At 50.2% G+C, this 21,164-nt stretch overlaps 7 protein-coding genes across 8 annotated transcripts; 2 read left to right on the top strand and 5 right to left on the bottom strand.

Annotated features, from left to right (window-relative positions):
* Positions 1–415: 415 nt before the first annotated feature.
* Positions 416–1,389, bottom strand: H257_09197 (hypothetical protein). Its single transcript, XM_009835337.1, has one exon. It carries the CDS (start codon positions 1,371–1,373, stop codon positions 567–569), a length of 807 nt encoding a protein of 268 aa, XP_009833639.1. The 5' UTR covers positions 1,374–1,389; the 3' UTR covers positions 416–566.
* Positions 1,390–4,556: 3,167 nt separating this feature from the next.
* Positions 4,557–5,863, bottom strand: H257_09196 (hypothetical protein). Its single transcript, XM_009835336.1, has one exon. The coding sequence runs from the start codon at positions 5,753–5,755 to the stop codon at positions 4,682–4,684; it is 1,074 nt and encodes a 357-aa protein (XP_009833638.1). The 5' UTR covers positions 5,756–5,863; the 3' UTR covers positions 4,557–4,681.
* A 3,515-nt stretch (positions 5,864–9,378) lies between these two features.
* Positions 9,379–10,034, top strand: H257_09195 (hypothetical protein). The gene has a single exon (XM_009835335.1). The coding sequence runs from the start codon at positions 9,382–9,384 to the stop codon at positions 9,991–9,993; it is 612 nt and encodes a 203-aa protein (XP_009833637.1). The 5' UTR covers positions 9,379–9,381; the 3' UTR covers positions 9,994–10,034.
* A 571-nt stretch (positions 10,035–10,605) lies between these two features.
* Positions 10,606–14,351, top strand: H257_09194. Of its 2 annotated transcripts, XM_009835334.1 has the most exons (7): positions 10,606–10,962; positions 11,010–11,359; positions 11,407–12,141; positions 12,201–12,641; positions 12,735–13,213; positions 13,279–13,587; positions 13,705–14,351. In XM_009835334.1, the coding sequence occupies exons 1-7, from the start codon at positions 10,622–10,624 to the stop codon at positions 14,314–14,316; spliced, it is 3,267 nt and encodes a 1,088-aa protein (XP_009833636.1). In that variant the 5' UTR covers positions 10,606–10,621; the 3' UTR covers positions 14,317–14,351. The 2 variants fall into 2 exon arrangements, with proteins under 2 accessions (XP_009833636.1, XP_009833635.1); XM_009835333.1 differs by having other exon boundaries at positions 13,279–14,351.
* Positions 14,352–14,539: 188 nt separating this feature from the next.
* On the bottom strand, positions 14,540–15,619 carry H257_09193 (CAMK/CAMKL protein kinase). The gene has a single exon (XM_009835332.1). It carries the CDS (start codon positions 15,540–15,542, stop codon positions 14,640–14,642), a length of 903 nt encoding a protein of 300 aa, XP_009833634.1. The 5' UTR covers positions 15,543–15,619; the 3' UTR covers positions 14,540–14,639.
* Positions 15,620–17,096: 1,477 nt separating this feature from the next.
* Positions 17,097–18,836, bottom strand: H257_09192 (hypothetical protein). Its single transcript, XM_009835331.1, has one exon. The coding sequence runs from the start codon at positions 18,757–18,759 to the stop codon at positions 17,173–17,175; it is 1,587 nt and encodes a 528-aa protein (XP_009833633.1). The 5' UTR covers positions 18,760–18,836; the 3' UTR covers positions 17,097–17,172.
* Positions 18,837–19,931: 1,095 nt separating this feature from the next.
* Positions 19,932–20,261, bottom strand: H257_09191 (hypothetical protein; the record flags this gene model as incomplete). The annotated part of the gene is made up of 1 exon (XM_009835330.1): positions 19,932–20,261. The coding sequence occupies one exon, from the start codon at positions 20,259–20,261 to the stop codon at positions 19,932–19,934; it is 330 nt and encodes a 109-aa protein (XP_009833632.1).
* Between the last annotated feature and the right edge of the window lie 903 nt (positions 20,262–21,164).

Raw genomic sequence — 21,164 nt, 5'->3', positions numbered from 1 at the left:
GGCGAAAAGACGATGTACACATGGCCCACGGGCCAATCAAATGCATACCCTACCCCGCTTACAATGTTGAAGAGTCCAGCGACAACTTGGATTTTAAGGTGGTTTTATTGGTATATGAACTAACCAAGCATGACGAACAAGCTTATTTGGCTCGACCATAGAATTACTACACGTACAGAATGATTATTTTGACGGATATGACAAAAAAATCGGTAGATAAATCAGTTTGGTGACATATTGTTGTATCGCAAATGGGTTGTGGTATACTACCAGTAATTGGTATCACTCCCTTGTGGGCAGGTTGGGGCGGAGTGTTCGAACCATAAGCGCTGCGAGTTTGGATTTTGCTACCCTCCATGTATAGTAAGTAGCTCCAGTGATCCCAGTGATTCTGTAAGCACACCAAGACTCGTACATCGAGTCCACATGGCTTAACTGTGCTGGTATCTCGAGAGGTTCCACTAATAACGTTATGCTTACAATTTCCGTGTCAACCGATTGGGTAACGTGAAGAAAGTGGTCAGGCCAATGGATCTCTCTCTTATCCCCCCCATGAAATTCGCAAATTAGAGCAACACGTGCTCCACTTCCTCGATGGAAATCCCTGAATTGAGCAGCACCTGCCTTGCTTTGGCCCGCGCGACCTTGAGCGCCAGCTCCGCCTCCTCCGCCTTGGCCACGAGAATGCGATAATTCACTTGGGCCTCCCTTTCCAGTCGCGCTTCTTTCCGCCGCTTGATCTCCAGTCGTGCACGCTCAATTTCAACCAAGTCCTTGTCCCCGTCCTTTCGTTTCTTGGACGTCGGTGCCGCCATGGCGGGACTCACAACCTGTTTGGCATGCGGAGGGAACATAGAGGCGTCCATCAACCGCTCATATGTCCCATCGTCTGGCGCCCGCGTCAAGATTTCTCGCTTGGCGCGGTAAACCGTGCGCTGGAGCCGCTTGAGGTCCAACGACGGCAACGCGGAGATGAGCGCGTTCGCCGAGATTTTCGAGTTGGCTTGAACGGCATGCTGCAACGACTGCATTTCGATGAGCTGCCGGCACGTGGGTTTCGCAACCGAGAGGCAGTCCATGGCGTGGTTCAAGTCGCATGACGAAATGTACCATTGCCGACCCTTGGACTCGTCCACGGCTTTCTTCTGCTGGTACATTTGCACGAAAAACGAGCACGTCGTGCACGAGCAGATGAGTCGTTTGTGTCCGCCGCCACTCTTGGCCATGACTTTCACTTGCTTTCCTGACTGGAGAGCATAGTCTTGGACATAGTGCAGCGCTTCCTTCGAGTCCGCAAACGCCATCCCCACTTCAATCAGCGGCAACGGACCTCCCATCGTCGCAAGTTGCTGGCACCGTCCGGTTGTGTCCATGGAACTTCGTCCTTTGTCAATAGACGAATGTGGAGTCACCTGCTAAATTTAATACATGCCCCTTCAATATTAGTATGAACGCTGGTATTTTAAATAATCACTTTACATCATTTTGACACAAACTAGTACGAGTACAGTACTATACGTATATTAATAGTACGTTCGCGTGGACTGTTTTAACAGTCCAAGAGACTTTTTATGATTAAAATAGTAAAAAGTCTCTAACGTAAATGGCCAGTTTATGGTGCACGGGACAGTTTAAGGTGCACTCAAATTGGCCAATGGAATTGCTTTAGTTTTGGAGTAGCCAATCGAAACACTAGAAAAATGAAATCACTAAAAAATAAGCAAAACCAGCATACATATTTTAAGGTTAAACCGTGCACCATAAACCGTCCTTCCTATTTTGCCTTGACTTGAGTGGAATCAAAGTAAATGAACGCTATGTTGAAGTCTATTCAAGCCGATTAAATAATGAGAAGAATGCCCAACCTTTCGGCTTCATGCAGCAGCACTTTTCAGAATTCAAATCCCGGTCCTGGGAGACGAGTCAGCTGCATTCTACGACGAAGTCTCTTTCAAGGAGGAAGCATTATGGTCGTCCAACGGGCTCGATTCGGGACTGTTTTGTACCTGCTTACTACGTAGTAGTCGTCTGGTCATGTGCACTTATATTTGGAGTTTGTATGGTGCATTTCAACTAAAGACTACAAAAAAATGCCTTGTCTTTCGACAACTATTCCAACTTTGTATTGATATTTTTTAGGAAAATAAGCCGTAATAACGATAGAACTGGTCAAGACTAACAGAAGTTACGGTTCAAAATTTCGATTGGTGAAAAATTGATCGAGTAATAGAATTTAAACCAACCAGCCTTTTTGTATGGAAATATATGGAGCCAGGCACATTTTGGCCGAAAAGGAGCATCAAGTATATCTTGGTCTTTGTATACAGCACTTATCCGTATGAACTTTTCCATTGTATCCGGATTATTCAGGATGTTTAACCTATTTACCAGATAAAAAACGTAAGTAAAAATAATTTAACGTCAACATTACGTGGGTTTAACTGAAATAACCTAGGCGTTTAATAGTAAAACGTCTCCTCCTGAGGATGGCCGATCTGTAGTCTTTAGATGAATTATGCACCATATTAACAGACATTAAGAGGATTGTAGTGTAGGTGGAAAATCAGTAAATTAGCAGCGATGGATCACCACGTCTGTAGCATGATTTGTAGCGTAGATGGAAACAAAACAGATCCAGTGCTGATGGATGGCCACGCCTCCAGCATGACTTGCTGTGTAGTTCGAAAAAGATGGAGAGGGTAGTGTCCTATACAGACTACTGACATAGGCATCACTACCCGGCGCCCTCCCACACAATTAGCTACTATCGTTAGTTAGCCCAAGCACTTGACAAGGATATTCGTACCTTTCACGACACCGCCTTGCTTCAATGCCATGCCAAACTGACATGGTGTGGTTTCATGCTGTGTTGCTATTTCTTCTATATTGTGGTGCTGTTTACTGTATGATAGCCATGTATGCACTGTGCTGGCATTAACTGTACATTGGGTGGTTGGCGCCGTAGAGTCGTCCACAGATGCAAGAACTAAAGTAGGCATGTGGAGATAACTCCAAGGCCAAGCAACTACCGTAGCCATGAACAGAAACCATCATCCTCTTCCAGCAGACGCGTTTACAGTGCGCGGGAACGCCCTTTTGCTGGATCCAACGATCATGTACGGGTGCTGATGCTCTTGAGCTAACTGTAAACGCACTACGCTTTTGAGCTAATATACAGTAGTTCACTGTAGTTCTTCCTTCCAACGAATACCACACGACTCCTTTGTGTTGAAGTGTGTGTATTGTGGCGTTGTGTGAATATAAGTTGATAGAATGTGGGCTCAACGACAAGATATGCAAGATAGTGCACATTTGAACATAGTGGCGAAATCCGCATGAAAAGAAGTGGCCACAGCTACCATTCACGACATTACGACTGGTCATACGGAGCCTATCATGGGATGCTTGTCGACGTGCATCGCCTACATTGTTTTCAACAACCAGTGACCCCCCGCCATAATAATTCAACAGCATAGCATCCCCCTAGAAAGTTGTCTACATACCCCAGAGGGAGGCACACCCGGTCTAATACCTTTTGATCGCTAATATATACTTCGAAGTACATTTAACGTTAGGCCTCTGGTTCAAACATGACGATAATCAAATGAATATACACACATGTAGCTACCGGTAGACAACACTACTGAGTGCTTATCTATAGGTAACTTGAGGAGAGGCCTACAACCAGGCCTCCCCTTGAGCGACTTACGGATGCGGTTCGGGCGTATATAAAAGTGTATCCGGTGCATAATAAGCTCACGACTGACAGCCCCCACCTGCATCGGATCATACAACCGCGGTTCCACACACTGCATTCATGCCTCCTTGGTGGTAACAGTGTTACTCCCGTAACAATTGACGTGACGATAGGTTTTGTATGTGTCTAGATGATGGGCTTGAGGGCGGCAACCAAGCGTTTCACGGGCAAGGCCGCGTTGTCCACATATACCAGCGGATGTTATGGTATGCGAATTTCACTTGGCGGCGCCCGCCTCGCAATATAACGTCACTGCACTGATTTCGTTGCCAACACAACCATCGCTGTTGCTGCCACATCGACAGCGCAATGTGCTCATCGGTACAGAAGCAACAAAATCAAGTATTTAGCTACATCATACAAACACACTACGTCAGCTTGCCATTGCTACAAGTGGTGCCGTGAAGCGACGAATACGCTTGTCAAGTGCTCAGGCTAACGTGTTACTGTACAGGTGTTCTGTGTGAAGGGTAGCAGGCGAGTACTGTACATGCAACAGTAACCTCTCCATCGATTCAATCTATGCTTCAAGTCAAGTGGGGGCGTGGTCATCCATCCTCACTGGTTCTGTTTTGTTTCCATCTACGCTACAAGTCATCCTATCCATTATTTGGATACTACCAACTACTCCATTTACTCCATCCGGTCATTCGGATAAGGGTACATTATCAGCACAAACCAGACCCGATGGACGACCAAAATATGCCCTCCTTTCACGTGCACCATAAACTGGCCATCTACGTTACTCCTTTTTTCACCTACAACTTTAGAACTGCTATACTATTAATATTAATAGTACTTCGAAGTAGATGTTTTTTCATATATGTAGTTAACGTTATTATCTGTATTTCGTTTTCACAACGCTGAGACTATTGCTGATCTGACATGTAATGGCAGTACAAGTACAGCAGCATATATGCGACGTTAGGACCTTGTGAGCACGAGCGTAGGTTTGTTGTGTTGGCTGTTGTCAAACACGACAAATGCCGACGGCGTTCGCGTCGCAGGCACGTCCTTGATCGTATACAGTGCATCAAAATCCGTCAAGTACAGGCCCAGTAGGTTGACCATGCCAACGCCAGACAGGTACATGGCGCACTTGGAGAGGCTGAACACGATGAGCATCGTGGCCTTGTCCAGGATGCCAAAATCGAACAGCGGCTCAAGCACCAGATACGGCAGATTCAGCAGGAGCAGCAGCAGCACAAACAGTTGGCTCGACCTGGATCGGTGCATGTGTTTGTGTTGGTCTCCGCTGTAGTGGGCGCCGTCATATTCCTTTCGACAGGAAAAGACCAGACCCACAACCACGATGTACAGGACCGCCAGCCACCGAATGCTATATATGGTCCAGAACAAGTACTCCATCAGGTCGAGCGTTGGGCGCGACCTCCGCGGCGCCCGAGATGGCGGCGGGGCACCAGGTGTCGATGGTGTCGTGTTGTTCAGTCGTCTCCACCCATACGACGACGAAGGAGGGTTCTGCCGGTCCACAACGATCAACGACACTGCATGCGCAATGCAGATCGCGACGACGACTAGTTGGTAGCGCACGAGGACGTAGCGGGTATGCTGCCGCCGCCGCCACACCCACCGCTGGAACTCGTACGTGGCAAAGATGAACCAGAGGGACGTTGCGTTGAAGAATAGATCGGATACCAACGTGGCATACATGACTGGTGGCCGGCCGATCCACATATCTCTGCCCGACAACGTCTCCACCAGCACCAGGAGGACGAGTTTCGCCATAGCCCACATCCCAAGACTGAAAAACACCATGAAGAGCGTGCCGTGGTTCGGGCTCTTGCGCACCGTGGCCCAGCGAAACACCGTCGCACACGCCATGAGCGTCATGCTTACGGACAGACTCAGCGCGATGCAGTTGAAGAAGAGCATCGCGGGATGGGTGTTCTGGTTCTCATAGTGCCGCATGCGGTTCGTGGTGGAGATCGAACCCCTGTTCCAGGAAGAATTGTTGCGCCGTCTCCCTTCGTCCATTATTGTCGGCGTGCGAGTTTGCGACTGTCAGCAACACCCAACAAGGCAACTGGCCGGCGGCTGCATGGACAGTGAGTGGATATGTGACGCTCCTGATGTGCCAAGAACCAATCAAACGCCACTAATTTGGTAATATGAGTGGGACAGCGTCGAAGTTCCAGGAAACACACAACTACATAAATGAATTCCATTTTTTCTGCAGTTATTAGGAGGTTTTGTTTGGGGCAATTTACAGTACGAAGGTGATTGAACATATAAATGAATTGAAAATAGATGATGTTTCAGTCTACCAGTGCGTATGGTGTCGTCGTGAATAAGATTGTGTGTGAAACACAAATCAAGGACCTCGCATACTACTCCGGAGTATTTCTGTCGATTCACTTCGAGAATGTCCAATTACGATAACGTTAATACTACTACGTAGTACTTAGTACCAATTATCGGTCCCTCGAAATGTTGGTTTCAGCCAATCCTCTTCAGGATATTACTGTATTGGCTGCACATTGAACGCCATCATCACCCACGTTCTGTGTAAGTTACTTTGTTAAGGCAAATCAACGGTCAGCTCATAACAAGACATTGCAACACCAACAATAACGTTACTACAGTACACGGCGAATGAAACTATCCCTGCTTGAAAGGCCTCTCACTCCACAGCTCAAAGCTCACTTTCGATAGGCGTTGCATTCCGTCGTTGTGCCTCCGTACTATGGAAATGATTGATTGATTTGGCATTTTCGTGCTTTGAACAAGCTGAAGCGTGGGCTTGCCAGCTGATTCGAGAATCGATTTGTGTCAGATTTTAATCGTTATCCATATTATGCTTTAACGTTACTTCTACTCGTTTTGGCAATTCACACCATAAAACTGCGTTTTTGGGGTCAAATTTGCAGTTTGGGCAACCCGCGACAGTATCTACTACTACTACCTACTACGTAGTATATGGTATTAACATTAATACCTCGAAGTAGTACCAGACACGGCAAATTTTACTACTCCGGAGTAAAAATATTAATAAATAGTAACCGCGAGACGGCAATCCGGTGATGTGACCGGCAAAATAGAGGAGCCAATCACCGACTACAATTTTAATTATTTCCATCAATGAATTGCAGGCATGGACATCTCAGTTATCATAGATTCTCTCAAAAGCACGGTTGGTAGCGCAGACATTACTCGGGTTGAATATTTGCTGATTCCGTTCAGGCGATAAGTACTGTAAGCTAACTCCCTCTGTCGACATATTGCGCATCATACTTTGTCGAATGAATAATTCGACCTTGAAACTCGCACAAAATTACCATAACTTCTTTAGATTTAAATTGCAATGATGAGATTGCATTTTCTTACCGGAAAACTTTAAAGCATGTACTCCGCACTAGGTAGTAGTACATTACTGTACCGTAGTCCGATATTAATAATACTTGATGATTTGCATGTTATCGTGTTCCCACGTCTCTTGAGTCGGTAATTATGACATCCACAAACCTGTATACACATGTACGTACATACACGGTACGACAAGCGACACAATAATGCTGCTGCGGTCGCCCTGTGTCTGTCGTTGAGCATGTCCTGGACAGCGTGTGGCACAGTGTTTCAGTGGTCTCACATTTGGCACCACGCGACCCATGGCACCGTCTGCGTGCTGTTCGCGTCCCTTGGCGCGTGGTCGGCCAGCAAGCTCGTCCACACGCTCGCCATATACGGCGCCTTCTCGCCCCGCCTTGCAACCACGTCGCATATCGTCGCGACCGTCGCTTTCAATGCCGTATCGCTTTGGTTTGTCCTGGCTACGTACGAGTTTCAGTGGCGGATGTGGCGCCCCCGCAACGTCCGTCGTCACTTTGCAGTTCTCTTGCGGCATCATATTGGTGTATGCGTTGCGTCGGTGGGTCTCTACGACGACGGACGAGAGAGTCGCCATGGTCGCGGGGTACGTTGTGTATTGCATGCGAAGGCTCGCGGTCCTGTACATCGCCGGCGTGTCACTGGCCCTGCACGTGTGCCCTTCAACTCACGGAGCTGCCCTAATCTTCTACACATCTATCTGGCCGTGGTAGCCGTGGTCATCGTTGTGAATGTGCCTTACTTGATGTTGGAAACCCTTTCCAAACCCAGAGGCCCCAAGCCACCTGGCCTGGCTCTCGAATTGACGCCGACGGCTACGTGCGCGAGTGGTTTTGTGCTGGCTATGACGTTGGGCCAATACGTCTCCGACTTATACAGGTTGAAGGGCCCTTGTACCCATAACGTTAACGTTAAGCTTAAATCGCCGCCGCGTCTTTCTAAAACTTTCAATCTTCCCATCAACGCAAGATGGAGACCAAGCAGATGGCGACTCAGGTGAATGCACCGTGATGGGCTAAATAAACTATAAAACTGCTGTGAATAGATACTAGTATGGTTATTATGTACATGGTAGCTTGCCTGAAAGTTGGATATCGATAAAATGTGTCGACACGACTGTATGTTTTTGGGTGCACATTTCGAATTGTCGACAGTTTGTGCCATTTGGCATACTCTACGGCAAAGTAACTTACAGTTAATACAGTATGTAGGCTGATGCTGACCCCACCCCATTTGACGATTTGACACGGAATGGGGGGTTATTGCATTTGGCACGACTTACTTTTGGTATACAATACTTTTTGCTTGAATTTGAAGTCGGTGGTACCACACGTCTATTGTTAGTATAACGTTAGATTTTGATTACGCATGGATTTGCACTTGGCAATGTTTTGTATGGCTGTGTGACACTTGGATACATACTGTACATTATTGTCGTCAACCTTCCATGCGCCAAAAATATCAAGGAAAATATCAAGGAAAAACAAGTTCTTCTTCCAACATTCCAAGGGAAAAGTCGGTGACTGTCTCGTCCACACCTGGTTGGCACGCAAAGACCCTTGTAACGTGGTTGTGTACGCAAGGCACTTGTAGATACACCTCCCAGTTTGTTTTACCATCGATAGTGTCCATCACTTGGGGAGTCAAGTACAGTACCATCACATTTCACAGCCATTTTGACACTGAAATCAATCTGTGGGGGACGCTTCGGAAGCTTGCCCCCGGGGTTATACCCACCCCCCTGCGAACGCCCTCGAAGGTAATAACACTGTATGTTTCCATAAACCGTTGTGCCAGGTGCGTGGCTTGGTAGGCGGAGGTTTTCTCGTTGTTTAATTTGTTCATATTATCACAATCGGTTGGTGCTATACATCACCAGTTTGAACAATGCAATTCTGAGTGCGCAATGTGTTGTGTGGAAACAACAACCCAAAAATTCAATGCCAAATACCGTAATTACTGTAGATACGGGGCTTGCAAAGCTATTTTTTCGTACACATTCAATTTTTACGTGGGGACAATATCATACACCCCCTGATGAATGGTGAAGACACTGAACTGGTGCCTTAGTTGTGCACACTTCGTGCCAGCGTTCGCGTTTGCATGACCTTGCTGATGGACGACAGATTACTGCACAGTCCACCTGCTGCAGTACCAGGGTTTCAGGGGACTTGGTGAGTAACTCTCATGTGGCTGACTTACAGTAGTTTTTGGGCGCGAAATTTTCACGTCCGATAGTGTTGTGGTGCGCTGTGCTGCTTCATTTGGGGATTAAAATGTTGGCTGCCGAGTGTTGTTTTTTCAATTCGTGCCAGAACCCGAGTGAAGCAGGCTCTTGGAAGTGCATATTCCACCGCAGCCGCGACAAGTGCAGTGCCCACCACTGCCGCAACCAAGCGTGTGGTCGGGGCTACTGTGTGTCCCATGGAGGCAAGCGGCCGTGCTTGTCGTTTGGCTGTGACGCGAACGCCCGTATCGGTGGCTTTTGCAGCCGCCACGGCCAAACCAAGAAGAAACGGTCGTGTGAAGTCGAAGGATGCACCAAGTTTGCCCACGCCAGGCAGCGCTGCGTCGCCCACGGGGGCGGGAGACGATGCGATGCGAAAGGATGTTTGTCGCAGTCCCGCAATGGGGGCTACTGCCAGCGCCACGGAAGGCAGCGCGCAATTCTGTCGTCACAAGAGCGAAAACACCTTCAAATCAAAAGCGAGCCGTCGATAGCAGCGGAACAACAATCTGGCGTGCGGTTCTGGGGCGACGCGTTGTGTAGCTCCCCCTCCACAATGCTCATGGGTGATTGCTACCCCTACGACGACGATCATACACTGCTAGATTTGGATGAAGTGAAACTCCTCGAGCTGCTTCTGGAGGCGACCGCTGGCAATTAATCTAACCGTTCCTATTTAATACTACTTTAGTTCTAGTACCACGTGTAGCCATAGTACCTCATGCGAAGTACTACCTAGTAACAACCAAATACGCCTGCATACGAAGTACCGCCTATTAACAACCAAAGACGCCTGCAAGTTATTGTGGACCCTGGGTAACGTTACCGATATCGAAAGTGGCGCTGATACACTGTACTACCGGTAGTATGACACAACAATGGTCGACAACCCCTTCGACGAATCCCCTTTGCATCGGAAACGATAAAACCCCAATGTATCCATGTGCACTGTGGGGTCGCCATCCGATGTTTGATTCTCCCCAAGAAGCGTACCGTAGTTACGTTACTCTGTACAGTTTCGGGTGTTGATAATGGGAAGCCCAAGTCAAGCCACACAATAGCCGCGACTACACATACTAACGTTGGTACAAGCTGGTTTTGCACGCCCTTGATTAGTCGGTGCATCTTTAGACCGGGATGTACTAAATGAGCCCAAACTACTTTCGACACGCATGTGTCGCTTCGGGGAAACTCACTCCAATCTTCCGTTTTGCCCTTTGGATGGACAATCGGAACAACAAGTGTGATACGGTTTGCACTTGTTCGAAAGTCTGCTTGTTGTTCGAACGATGCTTCCCTCGCACCACTCGCTACTTTGTCGTGAACTAGGATCAAGAATGCAGCGACTGCGACAGCTACTGCTGCTTGGGTTGGCCTTACAGTATTCTACGGCAGCCACGTGCAAGCCTGGCTACGGGGACGACCCCACGACTAGCACTGGCTGCACCAAGTGCATCCAAGGGCTCTTCAGTGTCGGGGGCGACTCGGCAGGTTGCTTGCCCGTCACATGTCCTGTGGGATCGATGGCGTTTGCAGGCGCTGTGAACCAGACGGATTGTCATCCTTGCGACCCAGGCCAATTTAGCATTGGTGGTCAGTCCATATGCCACCCTGCTGACTGCAGTCCAGGGTACACTTTTTGTTGGCGTTGTGTTCGGTCTCTATAAATCCACGTAGATATGAAATGCCGCTCGGCTCCAACAACCCCAACGACTGCGTGCCATGCACAGCTGGAACATATAGCACTGGCGCCACGTCCATGTGCCAGCCCACGACGTGTTTACCCGGCTTTGCCTCATCGGCGCTCAAGGCCACAGACCCCATTGCCACGTGTAAAGCTTGTCCTGCCGGGTACTTTGGCACGGGCAACGACACCCAATGCAAACCCATGACGTGCGCCCCGGGGTCGGCGGGCGTTGCCACTGCCAACACACCAAATAACTGTACCAAATGTCCCGACGGTGCAGCTTCTAATGGCGCCGCGGAAGCTTGCACTCCCTGTGACCCTGGATTCTTTGCAGCCTCCGGTACGGCTATCACCACCACCACATACCATACCAAACAGCTCGCATAGGTGACGCCGCGTGCCAACCAGCTACATGTCCACCAGGATGGCGCTCCAACGTGCCCTCCTCGGTGGCGTCGAATTGCACTGGCTGCGCTGTCGGAACGTATTCCACTGGGGGGTCGTCGACTTGCCACCCGGCTACATGTGCCCCAGGGTACTTCGCCCCCGAAGGCTCCACCACCGCTGACAACTGTGAGTTGTGCCCTGCCGGCACGTATTCCCCTGGCGGTGACGCCCACTGTAAGTCTACGTCTTGTGCCCAAGGGTTTGGGGCAGTAGCAGGGGCGAGCGACGGCGAGGCGAATTGCGTCGCCTGCGAGCCCGGGTACTTCAGTCTCGGCCAAAAGTCGCCCTGCTTGCCCACAACATGCAAGCCAGGTTTTGCGTCGGATGTGCACGCCAACCATTTGCCCGACGCCATGTGCAGCCTTTGCCCCCAGGGCTATTTCAGTGTCGGGGGCTCGGGTCAATGCACGCCTGCCACGTGTCTGGGCGGCTTCATGCTTCCCCAAGGAGCTTCCGACGGAAATGCTAGCTGCGTGTTGTGTGCAGCTGGTCAATTCAGTCCGGGGGGGACAAGTGCGTGCCAGCTCACCGCGTGTGAGGCCGGATTCGCGGCCCCTGCTGGAGCGAGTAGTGCTACGGCCGAATGTACACAGTGCCCTGGAGGCCACTATAGTCCTGGTGGTGCCACGTCATGTGCTGATACTACCTGTACACCTGGCTCCAGCTCCCCTCCCGGTAAGCCAACCAACACATACATACTCTTACAATGAGTATTGACATTTCTAATTCTACAGGCGCGTCGACGGCGACGGACAAGTGCACGCCGTGCGACCAGGGTTACTATTCAAGTGGGGGCAGTGACACGTGTCACCCCACGCTGTGCCCGCCTGGCGCGGAGTCGGCAGATGTCGGCGCGACTGATGCGACCGCCTCGTGCCATCGCTGCGAACTTGGGTACTTCAGTGAAGGCGGATCCAATCAGTGCAGGGAATCCACATGCCTACCTGGCTCTTCAGCGCTTCCAGGCGCGACAGACCCACTAGCGAATTGCACCATCTGCAACTCGGGTCGATTCTGCGCTGGGGGTTCTGCCATTCCCCAGGTCACCCACTGTCCGCCTGGCCAAGCCTCACCACGAAACGCGAGCGACGCAACCCTCAATTGCTCCGAGTGTGCACAAGGCACGTTTAGCCCTGGGGGGTCTACCGCCTGTGCTCCTACCACTTGTCCTCCAGGTAGGTACACTTAGCGTATTTAGTTATTGTGGTTGCCGCCTCTTAGCTCTGTACATTCGCAATATATGATGATTTTTGACGGATTGTGCTTAGGAACGGCGGCCAACGTCGGTGCAGCTGATGCGCTGGCTCAGTGTTCTCCGTGTCCTTTGGGAACATTCTCACCTGGTGGAACTGCAGCTTGCAATGGGCCCACCGCCTGCTTACCTGGTTTTGCTTCTACCATTGGTGCAGCGACAGTCAACGGATCGTGCATCCAATGCGGAGGCGGGTTCTTTAGCATTGGTGGGGATAGTTCGTGCAATGCCACCGCTTGCGCACCGGGATTTGGGTCTCCTCCAGGCGCCACCGACAGCACCGCGCAGTGCCGAGTGTGCGAGGAAGGGTTTTATTCCCCAGGTCTCCAAAGTGACTGCCTCCCCATGACATGTGCCCCGGGGTCCGGCGCGAACGCCTCCGCTGCGACATCCCCCACAAGCTCCTGCCTCGTGTGCAAGGCCGGGTCGTTCTCCCCCGGCGGGTCTGCCCCGTGCCTGCCAACCGCTTGCCCACCCGGCACCACCTCTCCCAAAGTACATACCCCCCCCCCTTATTCGTACTTCTCGTTTCGATTGTTCATTATTAAGTGTCGGGGTAGGGTGCAGATGTAGTCGACCGACAGTGTTCCTCGTGTTTGGCAGGCACGTACTCTCCTGGCGGGTCAGCGGCCTGCCGACCCGCGAGCTGCCCCACGGGATTTTCGGCTCCCCCAGGCGCGTCAACTTCCAAAGACGACTGCGTGCGGTGTGCTGAGGGGTTTTATTCCACGGGGGAGTCGACCAACTGCATTCCGTGCGGGTGCGACCAAGGCTCGGCCTGTCTGTCGTCCAACTCGTCGTTGTGCTCGGCGTGTCCGATCGGTTCATTCAGCGCCGGCGGGTTCCATCGCTGCCTACCGCCTCTCGACGTACTGTACTTTTTGTCTTTTATATTGCATGAAATAAACCAATCTCGACGTGTAACTGTTCACTGGTGTATTCTTCATGGAATGTAACCGCCGTTGGCTTGGGTATGATGTGCATAGGCCACGTCGTACGTGCACGCGCTGCTGGATTTAGACGGGTATGCCGTCGCGTACTTCAACCAAACGCTCGTGGAGGCGGCGGTGGCCGCGGCGGCGACCTTTGCGGGCGTCCCCGTGCAGGTCGTGGAGCTGACATCATCGTCGACGTCGTCGTGGGAGGCAGGCGCGTGTCAGATTCGCCTCGCGTTTGTCACGACCAACGCCACCACCGTCGCTCTGTACCAGAACTTGACCGAGTCGCTGGTTTCGACGGCGTTCACGGCCGCCTTGCAATCCCACGGCCTGGGGCAGCTCAAAGCCGTCCAAATGCAGCAACTAGCTGCTGTAAAGGACGGCGAAACACTCGACTATAGCGCGCTCGTGCCAGCTGCTATCATTGGGACCAATCGCACCAATAGTTTGGTTCTTGTGGGCATCGTGACAGCCGTCGTAGCGGTGCTCGTGGTCGCCGCGTTTGCATTTCGCCTCGCCAAGTTCAACCAAACCCACGAAGCGGACGATGGACTTGTCGGCACCACGCATCGCCCGCCCAAAGAAGTGTTTAGTCGAGGCGCGTCCAATAAAGATGCACAAGCAGGCGGCGGCGGCATCCCCCAACGTCCTTATGTGTAGCCAATGTATATAATATAATCACGTTCTTTCATTTGTGTACATGTCAGAGGGAAACTCCACCTACTACATACACTCGCCGACAACAAACACGAAGTACTAGTAAAACAACTACAATCGCTATGGGAGCTGCTGGAACTTGGCGCTTTCGACAAGTGCCGACGAAACTGAACGTTTTCCGCCCTTTGGAGACGGCGGCATTTTGGGTTGGGTTGACGTTGTACACTTTGAAGGAGTTTGCACTTGATTCAAACCTATTTTATAATAATACTAACTTACACATATATAACATTCTATGGTGTATTGGCTAATCTATCATCGACGTCTCAAGCCGCCATGCTCGACACGGAGCAGTGTCGCATCAGCGTTGTCAGTTTGTCGTCGGCAATTGAATGCACTTGTGCTTGGACGTAGCCATGATCTCGAACTTGGGCTAGCGTCCATCGATCGCTCGGCTGAACCTGGAGCATGTGCTCCAATACGTCCATCACGTCGTCTGGGGGCACCGCCACCCCGTATTCGCGGCAAATACTGCGCAATCCCTTGGCCTTCATGAAGCGGAAGCCGGCGTCGGCGGGCGTGGCGCGGTCAAAGAGCGGGGTGCCCGTGACCATCATGACCAGCATGATGCCGAGACTCCACACGTCGGCGGCGGCGGGATCGTATTCAAGACCCATGTACATTTCCGGTGCCATGTAAAAGAACTTGCCGGCGCAGTGTCGTTTGAGCGCCTTCATGTCGGTCGCCAAGCCAAAGTCACCGAGTTTGCAAGTGCCGTGCCTGTCGACAAACACATTTTCGAGGGATAGGTCGCCGTGGGCAATGCCTTGCTCATGCATGAAGGACAGTCCATGGACGATCTGCGAGAAACATTCCTTTGCGCGTGAAGCGCCGAGGCGGTGGCCGGGCTGCAGCTCGAGTTCCTGGAACAATTCGCCGCGGGCACAGTATTCGAGGACCAAGTGGTCGAACCCGCCGTCCACAAAGTCTTTGGAGATGTGGAGGACGTGCGGATGGCCACCGGCTTCGCGCAGGGCTCGATATGTGCGTTTTTCCATCTCGGCGTCCTCCATGACCTTGACCCCGCCGGCCAGCGCCTTTCGCTTCTTGGCGGCATCGAGCTGGATGCGCTTGATCACCACGACCTGCTTGCTCTTTTTGTCGGTGCACAGAAGCACCTTGCCGTACAGGGCCTTAGCCAACACCTTGTCCGTCTTGTACTGATCCATGAGAATGACGACGCAGGAAGAGTGCAAAATGCAGAATGATCGGTCGTCCCATCCTTGTAGGCCGTAGCAACCTTGAGTTGAGTTGAGTGCAAGAAGAACAGAAAGAGTGATGGTCCCGTCGAAAGTTCGATGGGAATATATTATATTGCATACAAATATCAAGTCACAAATTTACAAAAACACGAACACCATTCAGCTCTGTGCCGCGAACCACATGCTCTCGTCCCGGAGGCGACTTCCGCCGCCTTGGGGAGACAGACTAACGCCACCGGATAGTCCAACTGATTGGGTCATTTGACAATGGATTGAACGTGATCGGTGGTAGGTAACTGATGTGGACCACAGCGCTACTGTAGTGTGTCTGGAGAGGAGCCGCCGATCCCTTCAGTCAAGCGATCATTTGGTAGGGCCAAAGGTCCAGCTTAAGCGGCATCAAAGTCACTGTCAGAGGACTGTAAGACATTCCAAGGAAGAGGCCGGCCACCAATATGTACGTACATATAAGAACATATATATATATATATATATATCCGAATGTAGTGTCGACACCATGGTTTTGTGGTGGGAATATGCGATGAGTATGTATGCGCAGATTTGATTCGGCAAACCCACCCACCTGTCGTAAATTCGTAACGCGATTGATCATCTCAAAACTTGCATAATAATATTAAAACTTGTAATATTAATACGAGACATGGCAAGCAACAGTAAATGATCGAATCTCGAAAAAAAACATGGTATATGTAAATATATCCAATCCAGATTTGGATTATTCTCGTTAATAGTACTACTATAGTACAGTACTGTACTATAAATTCTATTCTATACTTCAAGGTACTACTGTACGTAGTATTACTATTACTACCTATTAATATTACTAACTAAACTACTACTATTGTACTGTAGTTATTGTAGTAGGTGCTGCTGTATTACTAGTAGTACTATTGAACCCGAATAACTTCAACGTAGCATGTGATCAAGTCCCTCATTATTGTACCGGTATATAGATAGTCCGGGACCAATGCTCTTGATATCAAACAGAGGGGGGTGCCGAATCTACATACTCGGCTACAGCAGGGCGAAACCCAGGTCGCATCGGACGTGCCGCTAATAGCGGGCAACCAGTAATAAGGTTGTGGCTCGAGTACTTTGTGTGATAGTGTTTGAGTAAAAACACTCTCGCCGCAAGAGTCCAATTCCTTTAGAAATGAATTACATGGCGCTCTAAAACTCCCCAATAATACTGTGGAGTACCACGCGTGAGCTCTGGGTTGTAGCCAAATTAGTCGACTCACACGTTGCGACCAGAAATATAATGACCAACACAATGGAATTAACCAATCACAACACTCATGTCGTTTGAACTCCTTTTCTCTATACCATAGTTTAGTTAACAGTATACTGTACTAGTATGTTTGACGCTCGCAAATATCCAATCAGACACCGTGAAAATGACTGGTGTGTATAATTCACAATGGCAACCAATTGAAAATGTCTACTTCAATGCTTTTGTCCAATCATCTGGTGACACATGCCGCAAAGTGGATTGCAAAAGGACAAAAATTGGGTGAATTTGAAAATAATAATACACTTGGGTCTAATATATACGCGGTCGTCGACTTCATGGCGATTAAATATGACATGCCACTTCCATGAACGGCAGCGGCTCCAGCACGGCGAGGTCCACCGTGGTGGTTTCGTCCCTTGAAAAGACGCCCATGGGATACAAAAAGCTCAACACTTGCTTCTCCGTGGACCCGAGCACCTTCGGGTCTTCAGCGCCCGTGGTAAACGACGCCAACACTTCGGCAAACGATACTTCCATCGCCATCGAGTCCTCCACATGGCTCAAGTCGACCACGGCGTGCTTCACTTCTTCGCCAGCCGATGCCAACGTGCACAGCACACTGCGCTTCTCGCACCACAGACGGGTCAGGTTAGCGTAGCTCAAGTCCTTCTTGGTCAGTACGAGCTTGGTTGGTTTGACGTAGTTGCTGTCCGAACCGCTATCTTCTTCGGAGGTGGAGCCGCTGTCGCTACCGCCCATCATGTCTTCATCTTCCTCTTCCTCGTCATCTTCGAGGGGCATGGCAAACGACATAGAGATGTCGTCAAACAAGTCGTCCATGGGAATACCGTGCGAGTACTGGTTATGGTCCGACGACGAGTCCTTCTCCTTGGCGGGCTCCGACTCGTTCATTTCAGGGAAATCCATCCACGTCGTGCCTTCTAAGTCCGACAAAACGCGCGACTTGACGCTCATGTCGCCAAGCATCTTGGGGGAGTACGACTTGAAGTATGAGCAGAAGCCGGAGCCCGAGCCAGACGAAATTGTGTCGAAGATCGACATCATGCCGCCGAAGAATGTCATGGAAAACACAATCGCCATCATCATGGCCAAGTTCTTCTTGGCAACGAACGAATCGTGGATCTCGGCCGACTTGCGGGGCGCTGCGGCGGGGATTGCGGTTGGTGCCGTTTGGTCGGGGAATTCCAGCATGTCCGAGTCCAAGTCATTCAAAATCGACGAATCCCAATGATCAGGTTCACATTCCAAGTCATAGATCAATGCGTCCGTGTCAAACGCAGTGGCTTCTGCGGCAACCACCGGATGCTCCGCGGCGTTGACAGAAACGGTGGGTTGTTCAAGCTTGATTGATGGGATGTCGCTGTCCTTCAAACGCGAGTTTTCGGCTTTCAACGCATCCAACTGAGCTTTGAGGGCTTGCATCTCGTCATCTTTGGCTTGCAGTTGTTCTTCCAATTGAACGACGTACGCCTTCTTGCGTTCGCGGTGCAGCTGGGCAGACATGCGGTTGCGAATCAATCGTCGCTTCTTCTTCGCTTCTTTGGAGTCAGGGTCCAAACTGAGCAGCTGACGTTCCATCTCCTTGATCTTTTCTTCTGCGGACCCCATGTCGTTCAGGTCGAAGAGGTCGTCGTTCACGCTGGCTTTGCGCTTCTTGGCACTCGAGTTGCTTGAGGTGGAGGTGGTGCTGCATTCACTGCCCACGGGGGAGTGCACGACGTTTTTTCGCTTCTTCGCCGCGGTGGGAACAGGCGCCGGGATCTTGAGCTTGCTGGGGGTAACAAGCGAAATGGCTGGCACGGTTTGCTTCGGTGACAAGACTTCTTCCTTGACGCGAAGGAGAGTATCATTCTTCTTGGTCGCGCTCGCGAGGAACGAGTGGGTGGCGGGTTGTTTGATCGTCGACATCGCGATTGGGGGTGATTGCAGTCGGCGGCGGCGCAGGCGTTGCACAACGGTCTTTCCAGAAGCAATCAAATTGCGAATTGTGAACCGGAGAATTCGAAAGTTGAACGTTTCTCAAAATTGCGATTTGGAAATCGCACTTACACGGACCAAATCAACATTTTGCCTATGATTTGTACTGCAAGTGTCCGTACTTAGGAGAAATTCCGGCCGCTCAAATTTAAATACATGTGGTTGTTCGAAGGATCTTGCCGCGGGGCGTAAAAAATTACAGAACGCAATTACCCGTGACTTGCATTCTTTCGAATTTCCATTGGTCCGTCAACCGCGCAGCTGGTGACATGGAGGGATCGGATTGGCTAACGCTTGACCCTGGCCCTATCCACTTCAAAGCACAAGAACTTTCACATGTCAAGTGTCGACAGCGCGTTTTGAACATACTCAGGGCCGAGAAAATAGACTCGCGGTTTGTATATTCGTGGAATATACACTTGGAATTTGTAAGACGACCCCTACGTCGCTTTACCGAAAATATGAGATCGATTTAGTTCCACGTTGACGTGATGGACGGATTGCTTCCCCAACCAGCCCCTAATACTGTACATGTAGGCCGTTACGACTCATCAACTAGATCTTATTGTTTGACATCATTCAATATGTACGCTTGAGCATCCATGAATCCACCAAGCCATTGCAACCGGACGTATTATACTGTTGCAAGGATGTACATACGGTATGTACTGTACTAGTAGCGACGACGACAGAAGAGCTCAAACCAAGCCGATGGAGGTGGTCGACCTCCAAATGGAGCTAGCTGTATACCCCAAAAGTCGGGGGACAAAATGACATGATCTTTGTCCAAGAGAGTTCCACGAACAAGGCCATGGGCGGCGGTCGACGATTGTAGAGGCGTTCAAAGCAATGAGAGTGGTGGGACAGTGTACACCATGACAGTGGTGGGACAGTGTACACCGTACATTTGCAACAAACACACTCTACTTGGAATGAATAGTACTACAGTAGTACTTATAGGTATATCCAGTGTGAAAAGATCTGGTTGTGGCGTGGCATTTATCAGATGATGCTACTGTACTATACAGTACTACCGGGTACTGTACTGTATCCCATGGTATGTACAGTAAAGTACTGTAGTATTGGATGAAGGGGACATTTCATTAACGCGCATGAAGTGAGCACCACAAGTTGTTGCTTAGCACCGCAAGCAGTGGAGCCGCCGGAGTATTCAAGGGGGCTTGCAGCATTGAACATGGAGCAAACCTGCGTTGACTTGGCTTGGCGCCGTGTTTGATGGTCATGTGTAATGCGACAACTTCAAGTGGCGACGCTGTCGCAGCTTGTCCACGTTCGTAGAAGATCATGAGTCGAATCTGGGAACAACCGCACAGTTGGAAGATGGCGGCGACAACTGCAACTTCTTCTGGTTCGAGTCTGGTTGAGGTCAACGTCTTGCCTGACGATTCATTTCTCAACGCCGTCGATCCCATCGAGAAGAGTCCGGTAGGTGTCGATTGCTTAGCGTTGCGATACCAAACTTCTCGGAGTAAGGTACAGTGTACGTACACTACGTTATAGCCCCTGCAGCTCCCGTCCACGAATGTCGAGCAAAGAAGTACGTACATACCAGTAGTGCGATTGTTGTGAGTACATATGTAGCAATCAAACCAAGTCCAGACAACCCAACGCTTGTTCAATGAGGCCATCCTCAACAACCAAGGCTGTGCCAACAGGGCAATTAGTATCCCCGTTTACGCCACAGGGTTGGCGATACATATTGCCCTGCAACGTCCGGAGGTTTGAGTTACGATATGCCGAATACAATGTGCAAGAGGCTTCTTGTTAGCTGGACGTAGTACGTAGGCTTGTTGCCCATGTCGATGGTTGAGCGAGGCAAGTCTTTGGTTTCATGGCTACTATTATTGTACGTAGTCATGTACTTTTTACGATTCTCGATGACATTTTCCCGTGATTGAAATATTTGTCAAATTTTCTCAAACGACCCAGATACACATATTGATTGTATTTGGTTGCAAATTCGACTAACGTTACTATGAATTTGTGTGTGTTTCGACTTTGGAAAGACTACAAAAAAGTGTTCACATGCCCAAGCAGCAAAGTTGCCGCCACAACTCGCAAGCTGTGGTAGATTTCACTGCACTTTCGTTCGTCGCCGTTTGGACGGAAATAGTAACGTGGCTGCTGTGTTTCTGTCCAAGCGACCGCCTGATAAAGTGCTTTCCAAAATCTCTACAGTACAGTACCACCCCCTCTTCTTTCCCGCGACCACGTCGCTTTGCCCTACGTTATCGATCGTGGATTTCAACCCCGGGTAAGCCCCACCACGCCAATACTTCGACGTACGAATAGTGTTGGGATTGGGGTTCCACTGC

This window comes from Aphanomyces astaci (assembly GCF_000520075.1).
Source record: "Aphanomyces astaci strain APO3 unplaced genomic scaffold supercont1.22, whole genome shotgun sequence".
Taxonomy (NCBI): Eukaryota; Oomycota; class Saprolegniomycetes; order Saprolegniales; family Verrucalvaceae; genus Aphanomyces; species Aphanomyces astaci.
The sequence above is the reverse complement of the archived record's forward strand: the minus strand, read 5'-3'. Positions and strand labels throughout refer to the sequence as shown.

What these genes read in the sequence shown, in the direction of transcription:
- H257_09197 (XM_009835337.1), bottom strand. Translation starts at nt 1,373, where the DNA reads ATGGACACAACCGGACGGTGCCAGCAACTTGCGACGATGGGAGGTCCG.
- H257_09195 (XM_009835335.1), top strand. Translation starts at nt 9,382, where the DNA reads ATGTTGGCTGCCGAGTGTTGTTTTTTCAATTCGTGCCAGAACCCGAGT.
- H257_09193 (XM_009835332.1), bottom strand. Translation starts at nt 15,542, where the DNA reads ATGGATCAGTACAAGACGGACAAGGTGTTGGCTAAGGCCCTGTACGGC.
- H257_09192 (XM_009835331.1), bottom strand. Translation starts at nt 18,759, where the DNA reads ATGTCGACGATCAAACAACCCGCCACCCACTCGTTCCTCGCGAGCGCG.
- H257_09196 (XM_009835336.1), bottom strand. Translation starts at nt 5,755, where the DNA reads ATGGACGAAGGGAGACGGCGCAACAATTCTTCCTGGAACAGGGGTTCG.
- H257_09194 (XM_009835334.1), top strand. Translation starts at nt 10,622, where the DNA reads ATGCTTCCCTCGCACCACTCGCTACTTTGTCGTGAACTAGGATCAAGA. An exon ending in TGGATTCTTTGCAGCCTCCG is followed by an intron (nt 11,360 to 11,406) that starts GTACGGCTATCA and finishes CAGCTCGCATAG; the next exon opens with GTGACGCCGCGTGCCAACCA. An exon ending in TCCTACCACTTGTCCTCCAG is followed by an intron (nt 12,642 to 12,734) that starts GTAGGTACACTT and finishes GATTGTGCTTAG; the next exon opens with GAACGGCGGCCAACGTCGGT.